This window comes from Rhinopithecus bieti, unplaced genomic scaffold (genome assembly GCF_001698545.2).
Source record: "Rhinopithecus bieti isolate Rb0 unplaced genomic scaffold, ASM169854v2 scaffold_35856, whole genome shotgun sequence".
NCBI classification, from domain to species: domain Eukaryota; kingdom Metazoa; phylum Chordata; class Mammalia; order Primates; family Cercopithecidae; genus Rhinopithecus; species Rhinopithecus bieti.
In genome coordinates this window covers 75,134-98,112 of record NW_016815820.1, presented here as the reverse complement: position 1 = coordinate 98,112, position 22,979 = coordinate 75,134, and the positions used below count along the sequence as shown (strand labels likewise).

The following is a 22,979-nucleotide window of genomic DNA, read 5'->3' as shown; positions in this document are numbered from 1 at the left end:
AAAAAAAAAAAAAAAAAAAAAAAAAAGAATTCCAATTCTCAAATCAAATAGGGGATAGTATGTTTTCCTAAAAGGGCATCAATTTTGGACCTTTCTAGTGCATTTTAAAATTTAGTTTGACTTTCAATTTACTTACTATGTGATGTTTTAGAAAAATTGCTTTAGGGCCGGCGCGGTGACTCGCCTGTAATCCCAGCACTTTGGGAGGCTCCATCTCCAAAAAAAGAAAAGAAAACTGCTTTAACGTAAAAGAGGGTAGACTGATAGTCATGCCGAGAGGAGAATATGGTGTCCAAGCTCAAGGAGCTGGCATGTAATGTAGGTTTTCTTGCTGCATCATCCCGTAACAGAATAGAAGGGCAAGAGAGTGCAAGAGTGAGAGAGAGCTAGAGAGAGAGCAAGAGGGGGTTGACCTTGATTTTATAACAAACCCACTCCTGAGATAAGACATTAATCTATTCATGAGGGTGAAGCCCTCATGACCTCAAACCTCCCATTAGGCCCCACCTCCCCACATTGTTGCATCGAGGCTTAAATTTCCAACATGTGAACTTTTGGGGACACATATAGATCACAGCAGAAGGTAACATGAAATGCATGTGTTGTTGATCAGGCATTTACCATATGCTGGGCACATATGTTTCCTGATTTAGTCTTCATGCCAGCCTTGAGAAGTACTTCCTCCTGTTTTCGTGGTTGTTAGTGATGAGCAACCTAAGGCTTCAAGAGGTTCAGTGATGTGCCTGATAGCATACAGTGATGCTGCTGGGATTTTAACTTGAGTCTCTCTGACCCCTGAGTGCAGACATTTTCTCCTTTACATTGAATTTCCTATTAAGGATATATGGGTTTGGTGAAGAATGGACGGAAGGATAGCTGCCATGACTCTAAAGGGCTATTTAAATCTGCTGTGGAGGTAGGAAGCAAGGGAGAACTTGAGGTTCCCAACCCCCAAGCCCTTAAAAAAGCCTATGATCTGTTTTGCAGACTAAAGATCATCAGTTAGGGCCTGGTGTGGTGGCTCACACCTGTAATCTCAGCATTTTGGGAGGTCACGGTGGGCGGATCATCTGAAGTCAGGAGTTTGAGACCAGCCTTGCCAACATGGTGAAACCCCATCTGTACTAAAAATACAAAGTTTAGCTGGGTGTGATGGTGCATGCCTGTAGTCCCAGCTACCAGGGAGGCTGAGGCGGGAGGATGGCTTGAACTTGGGAGGTGGAGGTTGCAGTGAGTGGAGATCGAGCTACTGCACTCCATCCTGGGTAACAGAGCAAGACCCTGTCTCAAAAAAAGATAATCAGTTAGTCGGGTGTAGTGGTGCACACTTGTAGTCCTAGCTACTGAGAATCTGAGGCAAGAGGATTGCTTGATCCTGGGAGTGTGAGGCTGCAGTGAGCTATGATCATGCCGTTGCACTCCAGCCTGGGTGGCAGAGAGACGCTGTCTCAAAACAAACAAACAAACAAACAAACAAACAACAAAACCAACAAAAAGATAATTGGAACCAATTAATAGAATTAAAAGAGTATTGTGGTAAGGGAGGGTCACCTCAGTGTCTGTTAGGAGACTTCACGACAAAAGTCTTCCATTTGGATAGGAAAGGACAGGGCGAGGGTTGGATCCCTACCACGGAATGATTATGTGGCCATATAATTTTACTTTGGCAAGTGATAACTGGTGGCTGAATGATGGGGCTTTTGGGCTGCCAGTCTCCACATTTGTGTGTGTCTCTAATGTGTGTAATACGCGTCATACAGTGCAGTACCACAGAGCTGGAAAAACCATGGGATCCTGTTAGATTTTAACAAGCATATATGCAGTACAAGAGAGAACACAGCCAAATTGAGTTGAAACTGTTAAGCAGATGGTTTGTTCTCTAGCTAACTTGATTTGTTCCCACATATTGGCCTTGCAGTATGAGAAGTTCTAATTCATTTTTTTTTTTTTTTTTGAGATGGAGTCTCGCTCTGTCACCCAGGCTAGAGTGCAGTGGTGTCACCTCGGCTCACTGCCAGCTCTGCCTCCCGGGTTCATGCCATTCTCCTGCCTCAGCCTCCTGAGTAGCTGAGACTACAGGCGCCCGCCACCACGCCCGGCTAATTTTTCATTTTTCAGCAGAATTATTTATTGCTAGATGCCATTTGCTTTTGGATGATTTGCAGATACCTTTGGGAATCACATCGTCATCATGCTGGGCTTTTATTCTCTGAGTAAACGTGAAGCATCCCTGGGTAATGGCCTGGTTTAGTTTGCTGCTCATCAAATGCCAAGACTTGCTCCCTGGTGTCCTTCTAACATTTTATTTGGGGTTTGCTCTGGGAATGGAAATTTATTGTATTGTTGATTTTCCTGCCTAAAATGAGATGGTTGAGGGCCAGGCATGGTGGGTCACGTCTGTAAGCCCAGCACGTTGGGAGGCCGAGGCTGGAGGATCACTTGAGTCCAGGAGTTTGAGACCAGCCTGGGCAACATAGTGAGACCTTATCTCTACAAATAATTTTTTAAAATTAGCCAGGTATGGCTGGGCGTGGTGGCTTACGCCTGTAGTCCCAGCATTTTGGGAGGCCGAGGCAGGCAGGATCACCTGAGGTCAGGAGTTTGAGACCAGCCTGGCCAACAACCCTGTTTCTACTAAAAATACAAAAATTGGCTGGGCATGGTGAGGCAGGAGAATCACTTGAACCTGGGAGGTAGAGGTTGCAGTAATCAGGATCGCGCCACTGCACTCGAGCCTGGATGACAGAGGGAGACTCTGTCTCAAGATAAATAAATAAATAAATAAATAAATAAATAAATAAATAAAATTAGCCAAGTCTGGTAGTGTGTGTCTACAGTCCTACCTATTTGGGAGTCTGAGGCAGGAGGAACACTTGAGCCCAGGAGTTTGAGTTTTTTTTTAAATGAGATAGCTGAATTTAATTTTAATGTTCTGTGGTTTTATTATCAGTCAATGCCAATATGGAGACAATTGATATAAAATTGGAGAATTACTTTTAGTCCTGTCACTGCTCCCTTCCAGTGTGGAGAATGAACTGGGTTATAACAGAATCAGTGAGCCCAACCACTCATGTTTTACATAGCAGGGTGGTGAGGGGGAATTACATGGATGATATGTTCTTAGATGGTTTGGGGCCATTCTCATTCTCCGTCCTGTTGAATAGGCTTCTGAAGACCTTCTCAAGGAACACTACATTGACCTGAAGGACCGTCCGTTCTTTGCTGGCCTGGTGAAATACATGCACTCAGGGCCGGTAGTTGCCATGGTGAGTGTGCCTGTGTGAGCTACTCCAAGTATGCATTGCTTGTCGTCTGTGCTAGGCTCTCTACTAGACACTGGGGACACAGTCATGAGTGAGAACAAATAGATATCTGTTTTCATATATCAGCTAATGGTTAGTGATAGGCTTCAGAAATGACATAGGTTAGTGATAGGCCCAGAAATGAATAGGAGTAGCAAGTGATCACTTTAGATTGGATGATCAAAGAATGCAATTTTTAAGCTGCAATCTGACAAGCAGCAGCCAGCCATGTACAGAATCACAGTGAAAAACATTTCCAGCCAAGCAAACAGCATGTGCAAAGGTCCCAGGGTGGGAATGAGCTTGGCTTTTTGAAGTATGGGAGGAGAATTGAAATGCCCGAAGCCTGATGGATGGGAGGGAAGTTGAGATGTGAAGAGTTCAGAGGCATGGGCAGGGGCCTCCTCTCTTAGGGGTGTGTTGACCATGTAGTTCCTGAGTGCTGGGAAGCTATGGGACACCTCACACTTGGCCTTTTTTTTTTTTTTTTTTGAGACGGAGTCGCTCTGTCGCCCCAGCTGGAGTGCAGTGGTGCAATCTCGGCTCACTGCAAGCTCCGCCTCCCAGGTTCACGCCATTCTCCTGCCTCAGTCTCCTGAGTAGCTGGGACTACAGGCGCCTGCCACCACGCCCAGCTAATTTTTTTGTATTTTTAGTAGAGACGGAGTTTCACCGTGTTAGCCAGGATGGTCTTGATTTCCTGATCTTGTGATCCACCCGCCTCGGCCTCCCAAAGTGTTGGGATTACAGGCATGAGCCACTGCGCCCAGCCCACACTTGGCATTTTAAGGAGGCTGCTCTGGTTGCTGAATGGAGAGTACATTGTAGAAAGGCAAGCGTCAGGGCAGGGAGACCAGGATCCCTAGTGCTGGAATAAGTGGATACTCTAAATACTTGTTCAGTGAATGAATGTCATCTTAAGGGGCCTTTTCATTTTTCCTCTTTTTGGATTAATAGTTGCCAGATTTTCTTTGACCATATCTTCTTCTGTCCTTGGAGGTCTGGGAGGGGCTGAATGTGGTGAAGACAGGCCGAGTCATGCTCGGGGAGACCAACCCTGCGGACTCCAAGCCTGGGACCATCCGTGGAGACTTCTGCATACAAGTTGGCAGGTGAGATTTTGCTCTTTTTCCCCCTTTTCCAAAATCTGATTTAGTTGCCACAAGGATTTGGGTTTCTGAGGCTGGAGGTAGACATGATACCATATGCAGGTTGATTTTATCGGAGTTTATTGTTTTCCTCCCCCTTAAGTTGGCGTTTGGCTTTGGTTTTTAAAATCACTGTAGTTGTACCTCTGTTACACGAAGTGTAGAACCTGGTACAACACACTTTGCTGGCCACAGTCTTTCCTGAAGGCTCTTACTGTTTGCACCAGTGTGACCGGGAGGGCTGGATGTGGGGAGGGCGTTTTTCACCCTTACATGAATGGCCATTGTAGGCTTTTTCTTTTAACATGGTCTAACGTCCACGGAGCTTCAGCTTTTATGCTGCCGTGGCTGTAGATTTCTGGCAATGGGCGCATTTTAATCCTTCTGGTCTTGGTCATGTGACTGTCTCTTTCCCCACCCAGGAACATTATACATGGCAGTGATTCCGTGGAGAGTGCAGAGAAGGAGATCGGCTTGTGGTTTCACCCTGAGGAACTGGTAGATTACATGAGTTGTGCTCAGAACTGGATCTATGAATGACAGGAGAGCAGGCCACAATGCTTTCACATCCATTTCTCTTCTTCCCCTGGGCAGAGGACCAGGCTCTAGGAAATCTAGTTATTTAAAGGAACTTCATCATAATTTGGGAGGAAGCTCTTGGAGCTGTGAGTGCTCCCTGTACAGTGTTACCATCCCCTACCATCTGATTAAAATGCTTCCAACGTAGGATTCATTGAGTTGGTTACTTTGTATTGTATTTTTTTTTCTTCTTTTCATGTGCACTGAATAACCTGACCTAATAGAGAATGTAAATACTATAAAAATTATTTATATTGAGATCTCACATACACACAGGCATTCTTTGCCTGCCCTTCTTAACCCCTGCATCCCTTCCACTCTTGGCACTGAGCTACTCAACAGGGATCTATGGAGCATCTGCTACATGGCCAAGACTGGACTAGGTGCAGAGGATTCATCAGAAATAAAACATGAGGGCTGGGTGTGCTGGCTTGTGCTTGTGATACCAGCTACTTGGGAGGCTGAGGTGGGAGACCAGCCTGGGTAACAGCAAGACCCTGTCTCACTAAAAAAAAAAAAATAGGCTGGGTACAATGGCTCATGCCTTTAATCCCAGCTATTCAGGAGGCTGAGGGGGAGAATCGCTAGAGGCCAGTACAAGTCCAGCGTGGGCAACATAGCAAGACACTGACTTTACAAAAAAAAGAAAAATTAGCTCTGGTGCTGTGCACCTCTAGTTCTAGCTATGGGGAAGGCATAATAGGCAGGAGGATTGTGCCCGGGAGTTCAAGGCTGCAGTGAACCATGATCATGCTACTGTACATCAGCCTGGGTGACAGAGTGAGACCAGTCTCTTAAATAAAAACATACCCATCCCGTTCTTGAGAAGCTCTTGGGGATTCAGTGAATGGGGGAGTGTGGGAAGTTGTAATTCCTCCGAAAATTGGAAAAGCTAGGTAGACAGTAGGCCTGGGTCCCTGGGGTGGCCTCAAATGAAGCAGGAGGTCTTGTAAGTAGCTTTGATTTGTTAGGATATTGATTTGGTTGCTTTAATGGAGACAAGATAGAAATGTACTTCTCTTTCATTTGAAAGTTCAAGTGTGGTCGGGTGTGGTGGCTCATGCCTATAATCCCAGTACTTTGGGACAGTGGCTCATGCCTATAATCCCAGCACTTTGGGAGGCCAAGGCAGGAGGATTGCTTGAGCCCAGGAGTTTGAGACCAGCCTGGGGAACAAAGTGAGACCTCATCTCTTCCAAACATTAAAAATTAGTCGGGTGTGGTGGCACATTCCTATAGTCCTAGCTACTCAGGAGGCTGAGGTAGGAGGACTGCTTGAGCCCCAGAGGTTGGAGCAGTGAACTGTGATCCCGCCTCTGTCCTTCAGTCTGGGTGACACAGTGAGACCTGTCTTCAAAAGAAAGCCCTGACTACGCAGTAGAGGTGGTGATAGTGGTAAGGCTCTGATCTTTAAGGTGGTCTACACACACCTGGTTCCTTCTAATCAGTCCTACTCGGATTACCACCCCATGTCCCTTCCTGCAAGTTGGGAAAGGAAGTGGAAGAAGTATCCCTTTTAAAGAGACATCTCTGAATTATAACCTTTACTTCCTCTCACATCCCATTGGCTAGAACTTAGGCATATGGCTGCATCTAGCTTCAAGGGAAATTGAAAATTTTTTTTTTCTTTTGAGACAGGGTCTCACTCTGTCGCCTAGGATGCAGGGCAGTGGTGTGATCACAGCAGCTCACTGCAGCCTCGACCTCTCTGGGCCCAAGTGATCTCCTACCTTTGCCTCCGGAGTAATTGGGACTACAGGCACGTGCCACCACCCCCAGCTAATGTTTGTATTTTCTGTAGAGATGGAGTTTCATCATGTTTCCCAGACTGGTCTCCAACTGCTGGGCTCAAGGGATCTGCCTGCCTGGGCCTCCCAAAGTTCTGGGCTTATAAGCGTGGGCCATCGTGCTCAGCCTGAGGGTTTTTCTTTCTTTTTTTTTTTTTTTGAGATGAAGTCTCGCTTTTGTCGCCCAGGCTGGAGTGTAATGGTGCGATCTTGGCTAACTGAAACCTCTGCCTCCTGGGTTCAAGCGATTCTCCTGCCTCAGCCTCCCGAGTAGCTGGGATTACAGGCGTGTGCCACCATTCCTGGCTAATTTTTGTATTTTTAATAGAGACAGGTTTTCACCATATTGGTCAGGCTGGTCTTGACCTCAGATGATCCACCTGTCTCAGCCTCCCAAAGTGCTGGGATTACAGGTGTGAGCCACTGTGCCCGGCTGCTGAGGGTTTTTCTTATCTTTTGTGTTCATCCGGCTTCGTTAGAGGCAATAGAGGGGAAGGGACTTCTCAGGAGGGGGGAGAAGAGGATAGTTGGGGTGGGCTGCCTTTATGGACAGATGAGGGCGAGATGATTTTTTTTTTTTTTTTTTTTTTTTTTAATTTTGAGATGGACTCTCATTCTGTTGCCCAGGCTGGAGTGCAGTGGCACGATCTCAGTTAACTGCAACCTCTGCCTCCTGGGTTCAAGCGATTCTCCTGCCTCAGCCTCTTGAGTAGCTGGGATTACAGGCATGTGCCACTATGCCTGGCTGATTTTTGTATTTTTAGTGGAGACGGGGTTTCACCATGTTGGTCAGGCTTGTCTCGAACTCCTGACCTCGTGATCCACCCGCCTCGGCCTCTCAAAGTGCTGGGATTACAGGTGTGAGCCACTCCACCTGGCCTGAATTTCTGTTAATATTTTACACAAAGTGTGGCCTGTTTGTTTTGGGGCGTGAGATGAGCATACCAGGACTTGGGGAATGAACATGTGTGTAGTGAAGCTGGAGGGTTACAGCCTCCCCAGTTAAGGACAGTCTTCCCAGGAAGGAAAGAAGAGGTGAAAGCAGAGGGGTGGCCCTGACTGTACCCTAAGTAGCCATCAGTGACCTGACCAAGCGGCAGATAGCTCTCCCCTGGACAGAGAAAAGTCCGTGAAATTTCCAGACCTGTTTCCACAGTTGACATTTGGTAATCCAAATGATAGTGTCCTTCAGATTGAAGCCAAAAAATACAGTGCCCCCAAATGAGGGCACATGACAGTCATTGTCAATGTCTGGTGGGCTAATTCTCTGTAACTAGAAGTTTGGAAAGCAGATAAGGTGTAACAGAGGCCAGGTTGTCATCTATCTGGCCAGTGACAGGTAATCAGTGCAGTGGCAGGGGCACTCGGGTGATGGCTGATAGCTGTGGTCAGCTCAGAGTCCTGAGGGGAAGCAAGCGGGCTCCCACCATCTCAGGGCAGTACCACTGCTGTGCGGCTGTCAGTCAGTGCTGCAGGTGCTGAGAGGAGGGGCTCGTGACCACCCCAGGGAAGTTGGGCATCACCAAAGGGAGCTTGTTTGCCAGGGACACTGCAAATAGGAAGTGTGTACAGGTCGATGACAGGTGTGATCTCTATGACAGGGTCTAGGCTTTCCTCAGGGTCCAGGGGCGCGCCTCAGGGTGAACTGGAAAGCTCGACCGCACTTTAGTGCCAGGTGGGCAGGGATCCCTATCTCAGGGTGGGAATGGGGCAGCTGATTGGGGCTGGAAATGTAGGTGGGGAGGCGGCAGCCAGGGAGCAGGGCATCCTGCGAAAAGAGCATCTCGCTAAGGAGTCTGAACGCCATCCTGTAGGAGGGGGAGTCATCAAGGCAGGGCAGGGGCAGGACCAGATGGCCGTCTCAGGTGCTGAGCTAGGCTCCCGGTTTGCGGGGAGAGGTGAGATCGAGGCCCGTTGGGAGGCCGAGGCTTAACCAGGGCTCAAGCAGAGGGGAGGGAAGGCTGGATTTCAGAGGTAGGGAGATAAGGACTGTGGGTGCACGACGGGGAGGGAGAGTCAAGTCAAGGTTAATGCCGGTGCTCGGGCGGATGGTAAAAGCAGCAGATGGCCTTGACCGGGGTAGAGAACTCGAGCACAGGCGCAGGTTCTGTGTGTGTGTGTGTAGGAACTTTTGGGGTCACGGAAAGCACTGAGAGGTGAGGAGTGGAATTTGGGACGTGCGTAGTTGAACTTCCTGTCTCTGGATTCGTTTCGATCACTGCCCGGCGAGGGCGCGCCCCGGCTGGGTGAGGACACCGTTCTCGGGCCGCGTCCGGCCGGGCGGGTGGGGCGTTCCTGCGGGTTGAGCGGCTAGGTCGTCCGGGGTGTGGCCACGCCGCGCTCCGCCCCGCACCCCTCCTCCGCTGCCGGCTCCCGGGTGTGGTGGTCGCTCCAGCTCTCTGCTCTCGCAGCGCAGCGCCGCCACCCGGCCCCTCCAGCTTCCCGGTAAGGCGGTGGGGCGCATCCCTTGGCGTCTCCTCCGGCTCCCTCTTCCGCTTGCGCGGCCGCAGGTGGACCCGGTCTGTGGGCGCCCCCCGATTTCCCGCAGGTCTCGCGCGGGGTTGGAGCGGGAGATTCCTTTGCCGCTTGCGCCCCGCGGGCCTTCGGACTCCGCAGAGTGACGCCAGCCCTGTGCGGGGCGGAAGCACCCGGGAAGCCACGTGTCCCCGCGGCCGCGCGTGGTGGGGGAGGCGGGCCCGGCGGCGCCCACGTGGCCTCCGTCCGGACCCTGACCGCACCTCTCGCCTCTCAGGACCATGGCCAACCTCGAGCGCACCTTCATCGCCATCAAGCCGGACGGCGTGCAGCGCGGCCTGGTGGGCGAGATCATCAAGCGCTTCGAGCAGAAGGGGTTCCGCCTCGTGGCCATGAAGTTCCTCCGGGTAACTCGCCCCGGTCTCCCCTTCCCCGGCTGCAGCCGGCTCGCGGGTGTTTTTCCCTCCCGGCGGCGGTTTGTCGGCGTCTCCTTTCCGAGTCCATTTCGCGGCCGCGAGAATCCCTTTGCCGTCTGCCCCCGCCCACGGCGGCTCTGGCCCGCCGACCATTTCCCGGGGCGGTGGGGACAGACGCCCTTGGGAAGGTGAAGCGCGGGTAGCGTGACTCGCCCTCCGAGTCTGGCTTCCTTCCCGCGGGCCGCCACCTGCCCACCGGCCGCAGGGAGGCAGCAGGGAGCGGAGAAACCCCGCGTCCTAGACCCCCTGCGCCTGTCCACGCGGGTCCACCTAGGCACGGAATGGAGACTTAGAATGTCCTTTGCTTTAGTCTGAAACTCCGAGTTCCAGTGCGGTGCTCCTCCTTTAGCATAGGGTAGGAACTATATTTTCCACATTAAATTTGGGGCACAGATCTGAATCCCTACACTTAGGGATACGCATCTAAGTACTGAAATTCAACCAGGCTCATCGGTGAGGAGAATGTGCTCAGTTACCATCTGAAATATTTAAAAGGGCATTGTGAGTAGCCCAGGGGAGTTTAATGTGACCTCTGCCTGGCATATGACCTAACATATGTACTTCAGTTGCAGCCAAAATTTAATTCCCTAAATGTAGATCTTCAGACCACCTACTTATTAGGATTACAAAACCCCTAATGTCATTGACAGTATGAGGGTGTCTTTACGATTAGAACAGTCTTGGCCAGGCCCGGGGCTCACGCCTATAATCCCAGCAATTTAGGAGGCCGAGGTGGGTGGAGCCCAGGAGTTGGAGATCAGCCTGAGCCACATAGCAAGCCCTTGTCTCTACAAAAAAAGAAAAGAAAAGAAAATTAACTGGGTATGGTTGAGGGCCTCTGTAGTTCCAGCTATTTGGGAGGCTGAGATGGGAAAATCACTTGAGCCCTGGAAGTTGAGGCTGCAGTGAGCCATGAATGTGCCACTGCATTCCTGCCGGGGTGATGAGAGTGAGACCCTGTCTCCTAAAACAAACCAAAACAACACAGCAAAAAAGAACAGTCTTTCTGTTAAAATGACGTTAGTTTCATGGTTTGGATGGGATTTAAAAAATATTTATGTGTGTGAGTATATATATATTTGCACACACCGCTTATGAACGTGGGCTAGAATATAAAACCAGACTTGCTAATGGGAGGTTCAGAGGGTGGGATGGAGTCTTTCCAGCTTAGCTCCTAACTGGCGCGTCCTCTCCAATGCCAGGCCTCTGAGGAACACCTGAAGCAGCACTACGTTGACCTGAAAGACCGCCCGTTCTTCCCCGGGCTGGTGAAGTACATGAACTCGGGGCCGGTTGTGGCCATGGTGAGTGGTTGTGGGGAATGAGGGAAAATGGGGAATAAGTGCTCAGTGTTCTTTTTTAGACATCTCCCTCAGCTAAATTATTTTATGAATGGAACCTGCTGAAGTTACTTAACTGAGCAACTAGGAGCTTGGGAGGAGAAAGCAAATCAGACCTTAGAAATGAGAAGGACGTTAGCTGGGTGTGGTGGCGCACGGCTGTAGTCCCAGCTACTCCGGAGGCTGAGGCAGGAGAATTGCTTGAACCGGGGAGGCGGAGGTTGCAGTGAGCTGAGATTGTGCCACTACACTCCAGCCTGGGCAACAGAGCGAGACTCTGTCTCAACAAAGAAAAAAAAAAAAAGATAAGGGAAGGACGTTTTCAGGTAAATTTCTCGAGGGTTAAATAGAATCTCACTGCCTAGAAGAGTGGTAAATTTCTGGGCCAGGCTCCGTGGCTCATGCCTGTAATCCCAGCACTTTGGGAGGCTGAGGTGGGTGGATCACCTGAGGCCAGGAGTTAATCCTAGTTAGGAGGCCAGTTACTCAGGAGGCTGAGGCAGGAGAATCACTTGAACTTGGGAGGCAGAGGTTGCAGTGAGCCGAGATCGCCACTGCACTCCAGCCTGGGCGACAGCAAGACTCCATCTCAAAAAAAAAAAAGAGTACTAAATTTCTTGTTTGACAAGTGTTCTAGACCTTAATGTTTCCTAGATTTAAAACTTTTCCTATTTTCTCATGAAAAATTCAAATGTAAGTATTTAAGAAGTTCTCAAATCCTATACTAGAAGCAGTTTCTTCTGCATGGTGCTAATGTCCAACTGGGAGTGGAAAGAATAGGAGAGAGTAAAATAGGGAGGCAGTGAAATTGTTGAGAAAGTAGACCTATTTCCTGTTCCCTTTTTTCTTCCTTCTGCTCTTCCCTGGAATCCTTACTCTAGCACGTTAGACTTTCTTTTCGCTATTCTAGCAGTCTTCTGGGATGCCCTTCCCACTAATCCTATTCCAGACTGGCCACTTTCTCCTTTCTTAACTAGTTTTTCTGTGTTGATGGCTGCGTAAGGATTCTTCAACATTGTTTATCTCTGTCTCAGCTAAACTGGGAAGTCCCCAAGTTGGGCAGACCTTTCTTTGAATCCTAGCAATACATTTGGAATGGAGTTTTTAGGTAGGTCCCTACTCTCTGCTGGGGTTAGCTGATAATCATGTCACTGGTTGGTCTCATTGATGCGTCCTGTCAGGTAGGAGTAAATGTTAGACACTACGTGTCCTGAGTGGCAGATCTGATTATAAATCCATTTTCACACTTCTGAGGTCTGGGAGGGGCTGAACGTGGTGAAGACAGGCCGAGTGATGCTTGGGGAGACCAATCCAGCAGATTCTAAGCCAGGCACCATTCGTGGGGACTTCTGCATTCAGGTTGGCAGGTAAGTCCGGGGACAGGAGGGTGGATGACTTTTATGCAACACCATTTAAAGCAGACATCAGGTGCATCCTACTTTCAGAAGAATCTGTGCATTTTATTTATTTATTTTTTTCTTGAGACGGACTCTCCCTCTGTCGCCCAGGCTGGAGTGCAGTGGTATCATCTCAGCTCATTGCAACCTCCACCTCCCAGGTTCAGGTGATCCTCCTGCCTCAACCTCCCAAATAGCTGGGATTACAGGTGCATGCCACCACACCCAGCTAATTTTTGTAGTTTTGGTAGAGACAGGGTTTCACCACGTTGGCCAGGCTAGTTTCGAACTCCTGACCTCAGGTGATCAGCCTGTCTTGGCCTCCCAAGGTGCTGGGATTACAGACATGAGCCACCGCACTTGGCCTGAACTTTTTAAATTAGTTGGCGATTATCATTGTATAAAAACTTTCAGGCTGGTTATATCATTGTATAAAAGCTCAGGCCATGCCTGGCCCAAACTCTTAAATTAAGTGGTGATTATCATTGTATAAAAGCTTTCAGGCCACACTTATGCCTGTAATCCCAGCACTTTGGGAGGCCGAGGCGGGTGTATGACCTGAGGTCGGGAGTTTGAGACCAGCCTGGAGCCTGGCCAACATGAACCCCGTCTCTACAAATAAAAAATTAGGCAGGCATGGTGGTGCATGCCTGTAATCCTAGCTACTCAGGAGGCTGAGGTGAAGAATTGCTTGAACCCGGGAGGTGGAAGCTGCATTGAGCTAAGATCTCGCCACTACACTCCAGCCTGGGTAACAAGAGCGAAACTCTGTCTCAAAAAACAAAACAAAACAAAACAGTTTTCACACATAGCTTCTTCTCTAGGTTACTTAATTTTAAGCAAGACAAGGGAGCCGTATGTGGTAATTCCTGTGTAGCACAGCAGAAAATGCTAGGTGTGGAGAAGGGAAGCGTTCTAGCCATATCCATGAGTACTTTGTCCACGGGTGTGTCATTTAACCTTTTGATTGGGAAATCACCTCTACACAATCTGTTCAAAACCTTTACAAACTTGTGAGGTTCAAGTGGAATAAAGGGATTGTTATTAATAAGCAGTGTTATGTCATGGTTGGGCTTTGCAAACCAGTGTTACAAGAAAATGCAGCAGAGCTGGCCTATGATGACGCATGCATCATATCTAGTTGGGATGTTGATCTGGAGTGGGTTTGAATATTACTGTATTTTCCAAAATTTGAGGAGGAGTGTTTTATGTCATCAGCAATCTTGGGGTACAAGCGCTCTTTTGATGGGGAGGCCAGACTTGGAAGCGTACTACAGTTGAAACAAGGAATGGTTTGAATCAAGCACCTTTACAGTTGTATAGCTGCTTTTAAAAGGAAATGCTTTGGGGGTATAAATTGGTCTGCTGCTACAAGTGGCAATATGGCTGAAAAAGTCTGGAGTGGCTGTCCGTTGTGGTACCCATTAAACAGACTTTTGCACTTTAAAACATGGCAACTAGTAATTGTTTTCTTTCTTAGGAACATCATTCATGGCAGTGACTCAGTAAAAAGTGCTGAAAAAGAAATCAGCCTATGGTTTAAGCCTGAAGAACTGGTTGACTACAAGTCTTGTGCTCATGACTGGATCTATGAATAAGAGGTGGACATGGCAGCAGTCTCCTTCAGTACGGCGTGGTGTGTCCCTGGACACAGCTCTTCATTCCACTGACTTAGAAGCAACAGGATTGATCATTCTTTTATAGAGCATATTTGCCAATAAAGTTTTTGGAAGCTGGATACTGTCTCCTTGTGCTTATTTGATACTGAGCTGAGAGAAGTGACTTGGTTCCTTGGCTGTAGTAGCATTATCTACATCTAAATCCTGCTTGTCAAAGAATGATCTATCTGATCCTGACGGAGTTTCGCTCTTGTTGCCCAGGCTGGAGTGCAGTGGCATGATCTTGGCTCACCGCAACCTCCACCTCCTGGGTTCAAGCGATTCTCCTGTCTCAGCCTCCTGAGTAGCTGGGATTACAGGCATGTACCACCACACCTTGCTAATTTTGTATTTTTAGTAGAGACGGGATTTCTCCATGTTGGTCAGGCTGGTCTTGCAGGGGATCTGCCCACCTTGGCCTCCCAAAGTGCTGGGATTACAGGTGTGAGCCACCACGCATGGCCTATTTATTTATTTGAGACAGAGTCTCGCTTTGTCGCCCAGGCTGGAGTGCAGTGGTGTGATCTCAGCTCACTGCAACCTTCACCTCCTGGGCTGAAGCCTAGTTGGTCAAGTGGTTCTTGAGCCTCAGCCTCCCGAGTAGCTGAGATTACAAGTGTGAGCCACTGCACCTGGCCACCTGTAAGAATTTGTTGAAACTTGGAGTGAAACATACAGACTAGGCAAATACTCTAGATTTATGTATCTGCTGATTACAGATTGGGCAAGTTACTTATTAGGAAGTGGAAGCCTAAAGACATCTGTGAAATGGGCATGCCTACCACTGTAATGCAAGATTAATGAAATTATGTATATGCAGCTAACCTAGTGCTTGGCCTATAGTTGGTACATATTTCTGCAACCCTGCGCCTTTATTTTTTTTCCCTGGGATGAGATATCTCTTCCTGCTGGTTTCCTGGGCCAGATGCTGTGAGTGGTTACTAGAGGCATATTCCCTGCTTTTGAGGTTAATTTTGCTGGATTCGAACAGTTGTAAAATGTTGTTAATAGCACCTGTCAATACAAATCATTTGTAGCACTATCACCTGGAATCAATTATAAATGTATATTTCCTATAAAAAAAGGTAAAAGCTAAATGTCACTCCTATATATGACAATCCTATGCTGTTTTTTTTTTTTTTTTTTTTTTTTAGATGGAGTCTCACTCTGTTACCCAGGCTGGAGTGCAGTGGCCCGATTTTGACTCACTGCAACCTCTGCCTCCCTGGTTCAAGCAATTCTCTGCCTCAGCCTCCCAAGTAGCTGGGTTTACAGGTGCTTGCCACCACGCCTGGCTAATTTTTGTATTGTTATTATTTTTTTTTTTGAGAGGGAGTCTCGCTCTGTCACCCAGGCTGGAGTGCAGTGGCACAATCTCGGCTCACTGCAAGCTCTGCCTCCCGTGTTCACGCTGTTCTCCTGCCTCAGTCTCCTGAGTTGCTGGGACTACAGGTGCCTGCCACCACGCCCAGCTAATTTTTGTATTTTTTAGTAGAGACGGGGTTTCACCGTGTTAGCCAGGATGGTCTCGATCTCCTGACCTCGTGATCCGCCCGCCTTGGCCTCCCAAAGTGCTGGGAATATAGGCGTGAGCCACCGCGCCCAGCCTATTGTAGTTTTAGTAGAGACAGGTTTCACCATCCTGGCTAGGCTGGTCTTCAACTCCTGACCTTGTGATCCACCTGCCTCGGCTTCCCAAAGTGCTGGGATTACAGGCGTAAGCCTCTGCGCCTGACCAATCTTCTATGCTTTTTATGTATACTGCTATAGTAAATATAAGACAATGACATTGTGACATAAGTACATATTTGGTCTCTGCCCTTGGTTCCTGGCACGCAGCTCCTAAAACCCTTGTAATCTCAAATGTTGTTTCTTATATGCTAATGAGATGACCAGTGGCTGTGGGTGCTCCTAGATAGCCTCCCTACAACCTCCAAGAAGAGGAGAGGGGCTAAAGTTCAATTGCTCACCAGTGGCCAATTATGCCATCAATCATGCCTATGTAATGAAGCCTTCGTAAAACCCCAGAATAGGGTTTGAGGAGCTTCCAGATTGCTGAGGTGCTTGGAGAGTGGTATACTCTGAGAGTGTAGCTCCATGCCATTTTCCACATACCCTGCCTCATGCATCTGGTCTATCTATATCCTTTATTTTTTAGAGATGGGGGTTTCGCTATGTTGTCCAGGCTAAGCCTTGAACTCCCGGCTCAAGCAGTCCCCCCGACTCAGCCTCTTGAGTAGCTGGGATCACAGATGCACACCACTGTGCCCAGCTATATCCTTTATTAAACCAATACATGTAAGTAGTGGTTCCCTGAGTTCTATGATCCTCTCTAGCAAATTAACTGAGTCTAAAAAGGGGGTCATGGGAACCCTTAGTTTATAGCCAATTGGTCAGAAGAACAAAGTCATAAGCTGGGGCTTGCAATTGGCATTTGAAATGGGGCAGTCTTGGGGCTGGAGTCCTTAACCTGTGGGATCTGACTTCAGGTAGACAGCATCAGAATTGAAGGAGAGGACACCCAGCTAGTGTCTGCTAGAGAGCTGCTCAGTGTGAAGGGAAACAGCCCCTTTACATCTAGTGTCAGAAGTGTTGAGGTCACTGACAGAGTAGAGAGAAAACAGCTCAATTTTCCTTTGGAATGAAGTAAGAAATACTTTTAATGCTTTAGTACAAAAACAAAATGTGTAAAGATTCTAGTTTCCAGTCAACAATTGATAAGAAGTTTAACATTTTAAAAATCATTCCTTAATTTCAAATATAATTCATGTATGTTTATATATGCTACATTCTCATCACAGGTAAGCAGAAGTTTAATATAAACATCTTAAGAGTCTGGGGCAGGGCCTGAGCACCTGCATTTCACTGTGCTCCCTGGGGACACTTACGTATGCTGGTGGAGGTACCTGGGTTAGGAGCAGCAGCAAAGCATGGGCTTACTCTGCCAGGGCTGTTCAAAGAACTTTATATACATGCATTCATTGCATCTTCATGATTCTTGGGAGGCTGGCACCAGTATCCCCATTTTACAATGGAGGAAACTGAGCCAAGTTACATAACTAGCCAGTGGAGGAGGAGCCAGTTTCCAACCCGAGAGCTGTCTTCAGACTCCATGCCCATGGCCACTATGCTTTACTGCCTTTTATTTTTTTTTTGGAGACGGAGTCTTGCACTGTCGCCTGGGCTGGAGTGCAGTGGCGTGATCTTGGCTCACTGCAACCTCTGCCTCCCAGATTCAAGTTATTCACCGCCTTAGCCTCCTGAGTAGCAGGGATTATAGGCACCCGCTACCTCGCCCGGCTAATTTTTTTGTATTTTTAGTAAAGACGGAGTTTCACTATGTTGGCCAGGCTGGTCTTGAACTCCTGACTTTGTGATCCACCCAACTTGGCCTCCCAAAGTGCTGGGATTACAGGCGTAAGCCACTGGGCCAGGCCTTTTATTTTTTTTAAATCTGTCTTTAAGTACTTTCCCAAGTGATGTGAGGAAGTGAGTTTGGAGGGTAAGTGACATCAACCTGTAGTGGTGAAAGCTGAGTAAGGCTTTGGATGTTAGGACTCAGTTTGTTAGAACTGAATGATAAATACGGAGTAGACTAGGGTGAGATTGAAAGTACTGCCTCTGGCCGGGCGCGGTGGCTCAAGCCTGTAATCCCAGCACTTTGGGAGGCCGAGACGGGCGGATCATGAGGTCAGGAGATCGCAGACCATCCTGGCTAACACGGTGAAACCCCGTTTCTACTAAAAAATACAAAAAGCTAGCCGGGCGAGGTGGCAGGCGTCTGTAGTCCCAGCTACTCGGGAGGCTGAGGCAGGAGGATGGCTAAACCTGGGAGGCGGAGCTTGCAGTGAGCTGAGATCCGGCCACTGCACTCCAGCCCGGGCGACAGAGCGAGACTCCGTCTCAAAAAAAAAAAAAAAAAAAAAAAAAAAAAACCCCCCCTGGGCCGGGTGCCGTGGCTCACAACTGTAATCCCAACACTTTGGGAGGCCGAGCCAGGCAGATCACCTGAAGTCAGGAGTCAAGACCAGCCTGACCAATAACGGTGAAACCCTGTCTCTACTAAAAAAATTAGCCATTCGGGTGCGTGGTGTATCATGCCTGTAATCCTAGCTATTTGGGAGGCTGAGGCAGGCGAATCACTTGAACCCGTGAGGTGGACATTGCAGTGAGCCGAGATCGTGCCACTGCACTCCGGCCTGGGCAACAAGAGCAAAACTCCGTCTCAAAAAAAAAAAAAAAAAAAAAAAAAAAAAAAAAAAAAAAGGTACTGCCTCTGGAGTAGGCTTGGTTTAGGTCCTAATCCTGCACCAGCTGGGTGTGTGAAAGTATTAACTCATTTATTTATTTGAGAGACAGAGTCTTGGCTCTGTTGCCCAGGCTGGAGAGCAGTGGCTCACTCAGTTCACTACAGCCTCTGCCTCCTGGGTTCAAGTGATTCTCGTGCTTCAGTCACCCAAGAAGCTGGGACTACAGGTGTGTGCAAATACGCCCAGCTAAGTTTTATAGTTTTCGTAGAGATGCTCTTTCACCACGTTGGCCAGGTTGGTCTCAAGCAATCTGCCCACCTTGGCCTCCCAAAGTGTTAGGATTACAGGCATGAGTCACTGCGACTGGATGAAAATGACGTATCATTCAGAACATCTCATGCTTTCAACAAACTTAAAAAAAAAAAGTGAAAGTACATTATTATTTAAAATGCATTATCTTGGCTGGATGCAGTGGCTCATGCATGTAATCCCAGCACTTTGGGAGGCCAAGGCAGGAACATCCCTTGAATTCTTGAGACACTTGTTTCTGGGCATAACTAGTTTCCCAAGAGGCATGTAATGGTTTAAAGAAATAGGCCAGGCGTGGTGGCTCAAGCCTGTAATCCCAGCACTTTGGGAGGCCGAGATGGGCGGATCACGAGGTCAGGAGATCGAGACCATCCTGGCTAACCCGGTGAAACCCCGTCTCTACTAAAAAATACAAAAAACTAGCCGGGCGAGGTGGCGGGCGCCTGCGGTCCCAGCTACTCGGGAGGCTGAGGCAGGAGAATGGCGTGAACCCGGGAGGCGGAGCTTGCAGCGAGCTGAGATCCGGCCACTGCACTCCAGCCTGGGCGGCAGAGCGAGACTCCGTCTCAAAAAAAAAAAAAAAAAAAAAAAAAAAAAAAAAGAGAAAAGAAAAGAAATATATTTGGCCGGGTGCGGTGGCTCATGCCTGTAATCCCAGCACTTTGGGAGGCTGAGGCGGACAGATCATGAGGTCATGAGTTCAAGACAACCTGGCCAATATGGTGAAACTCCAGCTCTACAAAAAAATACAAAAATTAGCCGGGTGTGGTGGCATGTGCCTGTAGTCCCAGCTACTCAGGAGGCTGGGGCAGGAGAATTGCTGGAACCTGGAAGACGGAGGTTGTAGTGAGCTGAGATCGTGCCACTGCACTGGGTAAGTGTGAGACTCCATTTCAAAAAAAAAAAAAAAAAAAAAAGCTAGGTTGCAGTGGCTCATGCCTGTATTCCCAGCACTTTGGGAGACTGCTGAGGCAGCCGGATCATGAGGTCAAGAGATCAAGGCCTTCCTGGCCAACAATGGTGAAACCCCATCTCCACTAAAAATATAAAAATTAGCTGGTGTGGTGGTGTGTGCCTGTACTCCCAGCTACTTGGGAGGCTGAGGCAGGAGAATCACTTGAACCCAGGAGGCAGAGGCTGCAGTGAGCCGAGATCATGACACTGCACTCCAGCCTGGTGACAGAGCAAGACTCCTCAAAAACAAAAACAAAAAAAACATATATATAAATATATATATATGTATTTGTCAAAACTCATGGGATAATAAATAAGCACCAACCTAGGAATTCCAGCTTACTACGGCCAACTGTTCAAATCAATAAAGGTAGAAAACAGGGCAGAAATTAGGTTTTTCTCTTGGAATGCGTTACATTTTTCTAAAGAATGAAATTAATCCCTGAAGAGACCCAGTCCATCTCATTACTGTCTTACATATCCTTTCCCAGTTCATAAAAATCTCTACCAACTGCATCTGCAGTAAAAGTTGAATAATTTTCCAAAGAGCCAGCTGTTGGTAAAGGAGGGCTTTTTGACATTCCCTTGTAATGTTAAGGGAAAGAGTTAGCTGGGATACTTTATTTACATCTCATTAACTTTGCTGCTGAGGTTAATGGAGTTAAAAAAAAGTCTTCTACTAGCCAGGGCGTGGTGGCTCATGCCTGTAATCCCAGCACTTTGGGAAGCTGAGGCAGGTGGATCATGAGGTCAGGAGACTGAGACCATCCTGGCTAACATGGTGAAACCCCGCCTCTACTAAAAACAGAAAAAATTAGCTGGGCGTGGTGGCGAGCACCTGTAGTCCCAGCTACTCAGGAGGCTGAGGCAGGAGAATGGTGTGAACATGGGAGGTGGAGGTTGCAGTGAGCCAAGATTGCACCACTGCACTCCAGCCTGGGTGACACTGTGAGACCCCATCTCAAAAAAAATAAAATAAAATAAAAAAATCTCCTACTAAGCATGCCAACCCCAAAACATAATGTTCTAGCTAAGATGATTTAATTTCCCCATAAAGGTCCCTATTCACCTCGGCTCCTGCTGTGGTTTTTGCCCTTTCCCTCCCTGCCCCTGCAATCCCACCTCCAATGTAACCTCATCCACATGTCTAACCATACTAATCTCGGCTCCCTCACCAGCAAGTGGTAATTCTTCCTCACAGCACTCATGTGCCCGCTACCCCTTGTTAGAGGAAGGGACGGATCCAACTTTCATAGGGGTCTCTGACTGCTTATAGAGGGCATGCAATAGAAAAGCAACCCTCCAAACCAAAGCATATTAAAGAACTGCTCAAATCCAGCTTAACTTTAACATTTTATTTTGTGTAAAAAAGGGCAAATTTAGTGAATTATTTTCATCTTGTACACAAAGTTATAATTTTAATGCTTTTCACATCCATGCTGAAAATTTGCAATTTGGTAAAATGAAAGGAACATAAATTTTCCAAAGGAATTTTCACGCCATTATATATACACTTCATGAGAAAGTTTCAAACACTTTCTCAATGATCACGAGTTACCAAGAAAATAAAAGATTAAATTTGTACAGATATTGATTTATATATCAAATACATACAGAAATGATGTAAAAACCTTATGCAGTTTACTTTGACCTCTGTCCTCGAAAGATTTGCCCAGGGACAGATGCTTTTCTTTTGTATAAATGACTGTGGCTTTATTTAAAATATGAAAATCAAAGGAAGAAACCCAGTTTAATCACAGTATTTTTAAAATCCCTTCCCAATATTAAAGGATCATTACCAATATATAGCACCATAATACAAATATTGATGGGAGAGGGTATTCACATCACGCAAAATTAATAATAATAATCAAAACAAACAAACACTGAAAACCCGTGTTAGTATCGTAGAATAAGAAGCTGATAACAGCTTTAGCTTTCCTCATACACAGCAAGGAAAAGGTTAAAGAGTTTAAACTACCAAAAGTCCCCAAATAAATCCTAACAGGAAAACAAAACAAAACAAAACAAACCCAAGGTCAGCAGTTTTGAACCGTAAAAGAGAATGGGGCGATTGAGTTGTACAACTGGAGTTATGGCTAAGACATAAATTTCCTCTGCATTAATTATTTTTCGGTTCATCAGCAGTAGGAGTTAGTGTGTGAACAATGAAAGAGCGCTTTAGGTTGTGTTTAGACTGTAGGAAAGTCCTTACCAACCTTCAACTGTTGGTCAAGGGATCAAGACAAGAAACACTTCATGAATTAGGAAATTCTACAACACTCAGAGCCTGGGTTTGCTATAGAATTGGAAGCTTATGAAACTGGGGTATAAATGAGCATTTCATAGATTACCAGGACTGACTAGCTCAAATCCTGTCTCTTCTGGTTTATTCAGTTCCCCACGGAGCTCCTAAATCCAAGGTACTGGCAGAGTACACCATACAACAGGCTTCTTGTGCCTGTGCTGTGGAATTAGTCCTGGGTTTAATTCAGTGAGCCTGAGAATAAAGACTGCTGTAACCCTTGCTTTGGAATACTTCCAGGCTTTAAGTTTACGAGAAGATTTTTCAAAGTTAAAGATATGGGAAGTGTGAGGATGTCACATTTACAGTAGGTCCCTCTCAGTAATGTTAAGATAAATATCCAGTAATTTAACAGCTGAATTCACATATATTTGACACATGAGAATCAACTTGCGTTGATGTGATCTGCATTTATGACCCTAAAGAGTCAGTATTAAGAAATGGTGACATGCGATTCCATACATTCTTACACTATAAAGTAACAAATTTTACTTCCAGTAGCTATTATAAAACCTTATGTTATTAACCCCTCTTGCATAGAATGAGGTAAACCTGTGCGTATTACCAATGCTATTATTCCCAAAAGTAGAGCAATATTTTAGAAAATAAATTGCTGGTTTTTTTTTTTTTTAACGTTCTATGCATTTTAAAATTCAAACAAAAATCTTACCTAAAATGGTCTCCTGGGGCTTTCCATTAACATTTTTTAAAGCATTCCATAGGCTGAAGGACTGTAGAGGTTAATCATTTTGATTAATTTCTAATTAGCCCTACCTATATTCCAGAGGAGATGGTCAATATTACCACTCTGAAGAGGCCAGGCTAAGACCCAGAAGCACTTCTAGAACAGATGCAATTAATTCCTGAGAGTTTAGTTTATGAACCTCACTGGTAAACGCTAGAGAGCTCTCATTCAGTCACAACTCAGTAGAAAGTTAGAAAATGCAGAGAGCAAACCTTTCACCAATTTACCCTTGTATCCTTTTTTTTTTTTTTTTT

The 22,979-nt window shown here is 47.0% G+C and overlaps 2 protein-coding genes across 4 annotated transcripts in view; both read left to right on the top strand.

Moving 5' to 3' along the window:
- Positions 1-5,198, top strand: part of NME1 (NME/NM23 nucleoside diphosphate kinase 1) — an 8,902-nt gene extending 3,704 nt beyond the window's left edge. The window contains exons 3-5 of one of the 2 annotated variants that reach the window (XM_017853955.1): positions 3,165-3,266; positions 4,302-4,414; positions 4,873-5,198. In XM_017853955.1, the coding sequence (XP_017709444.1) occupies positions 3,165-3,266; positions 4,302-4,414; positions 4,873-4,990 (333 nt within the window). In that variant the 3' untranslated portion in view covers positions 4,991-5,198. The remainder of the gene's footprint in view (positions 1-3,164; positions 3,267-4,301; positions 4,415-4,872) is intronic. The other variant, XM_017853954.1, reaches the window with a different exon arrangement.
- A 3,731-nt stretch (positions 5,199-8,929) lies between these two features.
- On the top strand, positions 8,930-14,242 carry LOC108516462 (nucleoside diphosphate kinase B). 2 transcript variants are annotated; one of them, XM_017853953.1, is made up of 5 exons: positions 8,930-9,062; positions 9,569-9,698; positions 10,970-11,071; positions 12,362-12,474; positions 13,985-14,242. In XM_017853953.1, exons 2-5 carry the CDS (start codon positions 9,573-9,575, stop codon positions 14,100-14,102), a joined length of 459 nt encoding a protein of 152 aa, XP_017709442.1. In that variant the 5' UTR covers positions 8,930-9,062; positions 9,569-9,572; the 3' UTR covers positions 14,103-14,242. The 2 variants fall into 2 exon arrangements, with proteins under 2 accessions (XP_017709442.1, XP_017709441.1); XM_017853952.1 differs by having other exon boundaries at positions 8,930-9,261.
- The last annotated feature ends 8,737 nt before the right edge of the window (positions 14,243-22,979 follow it).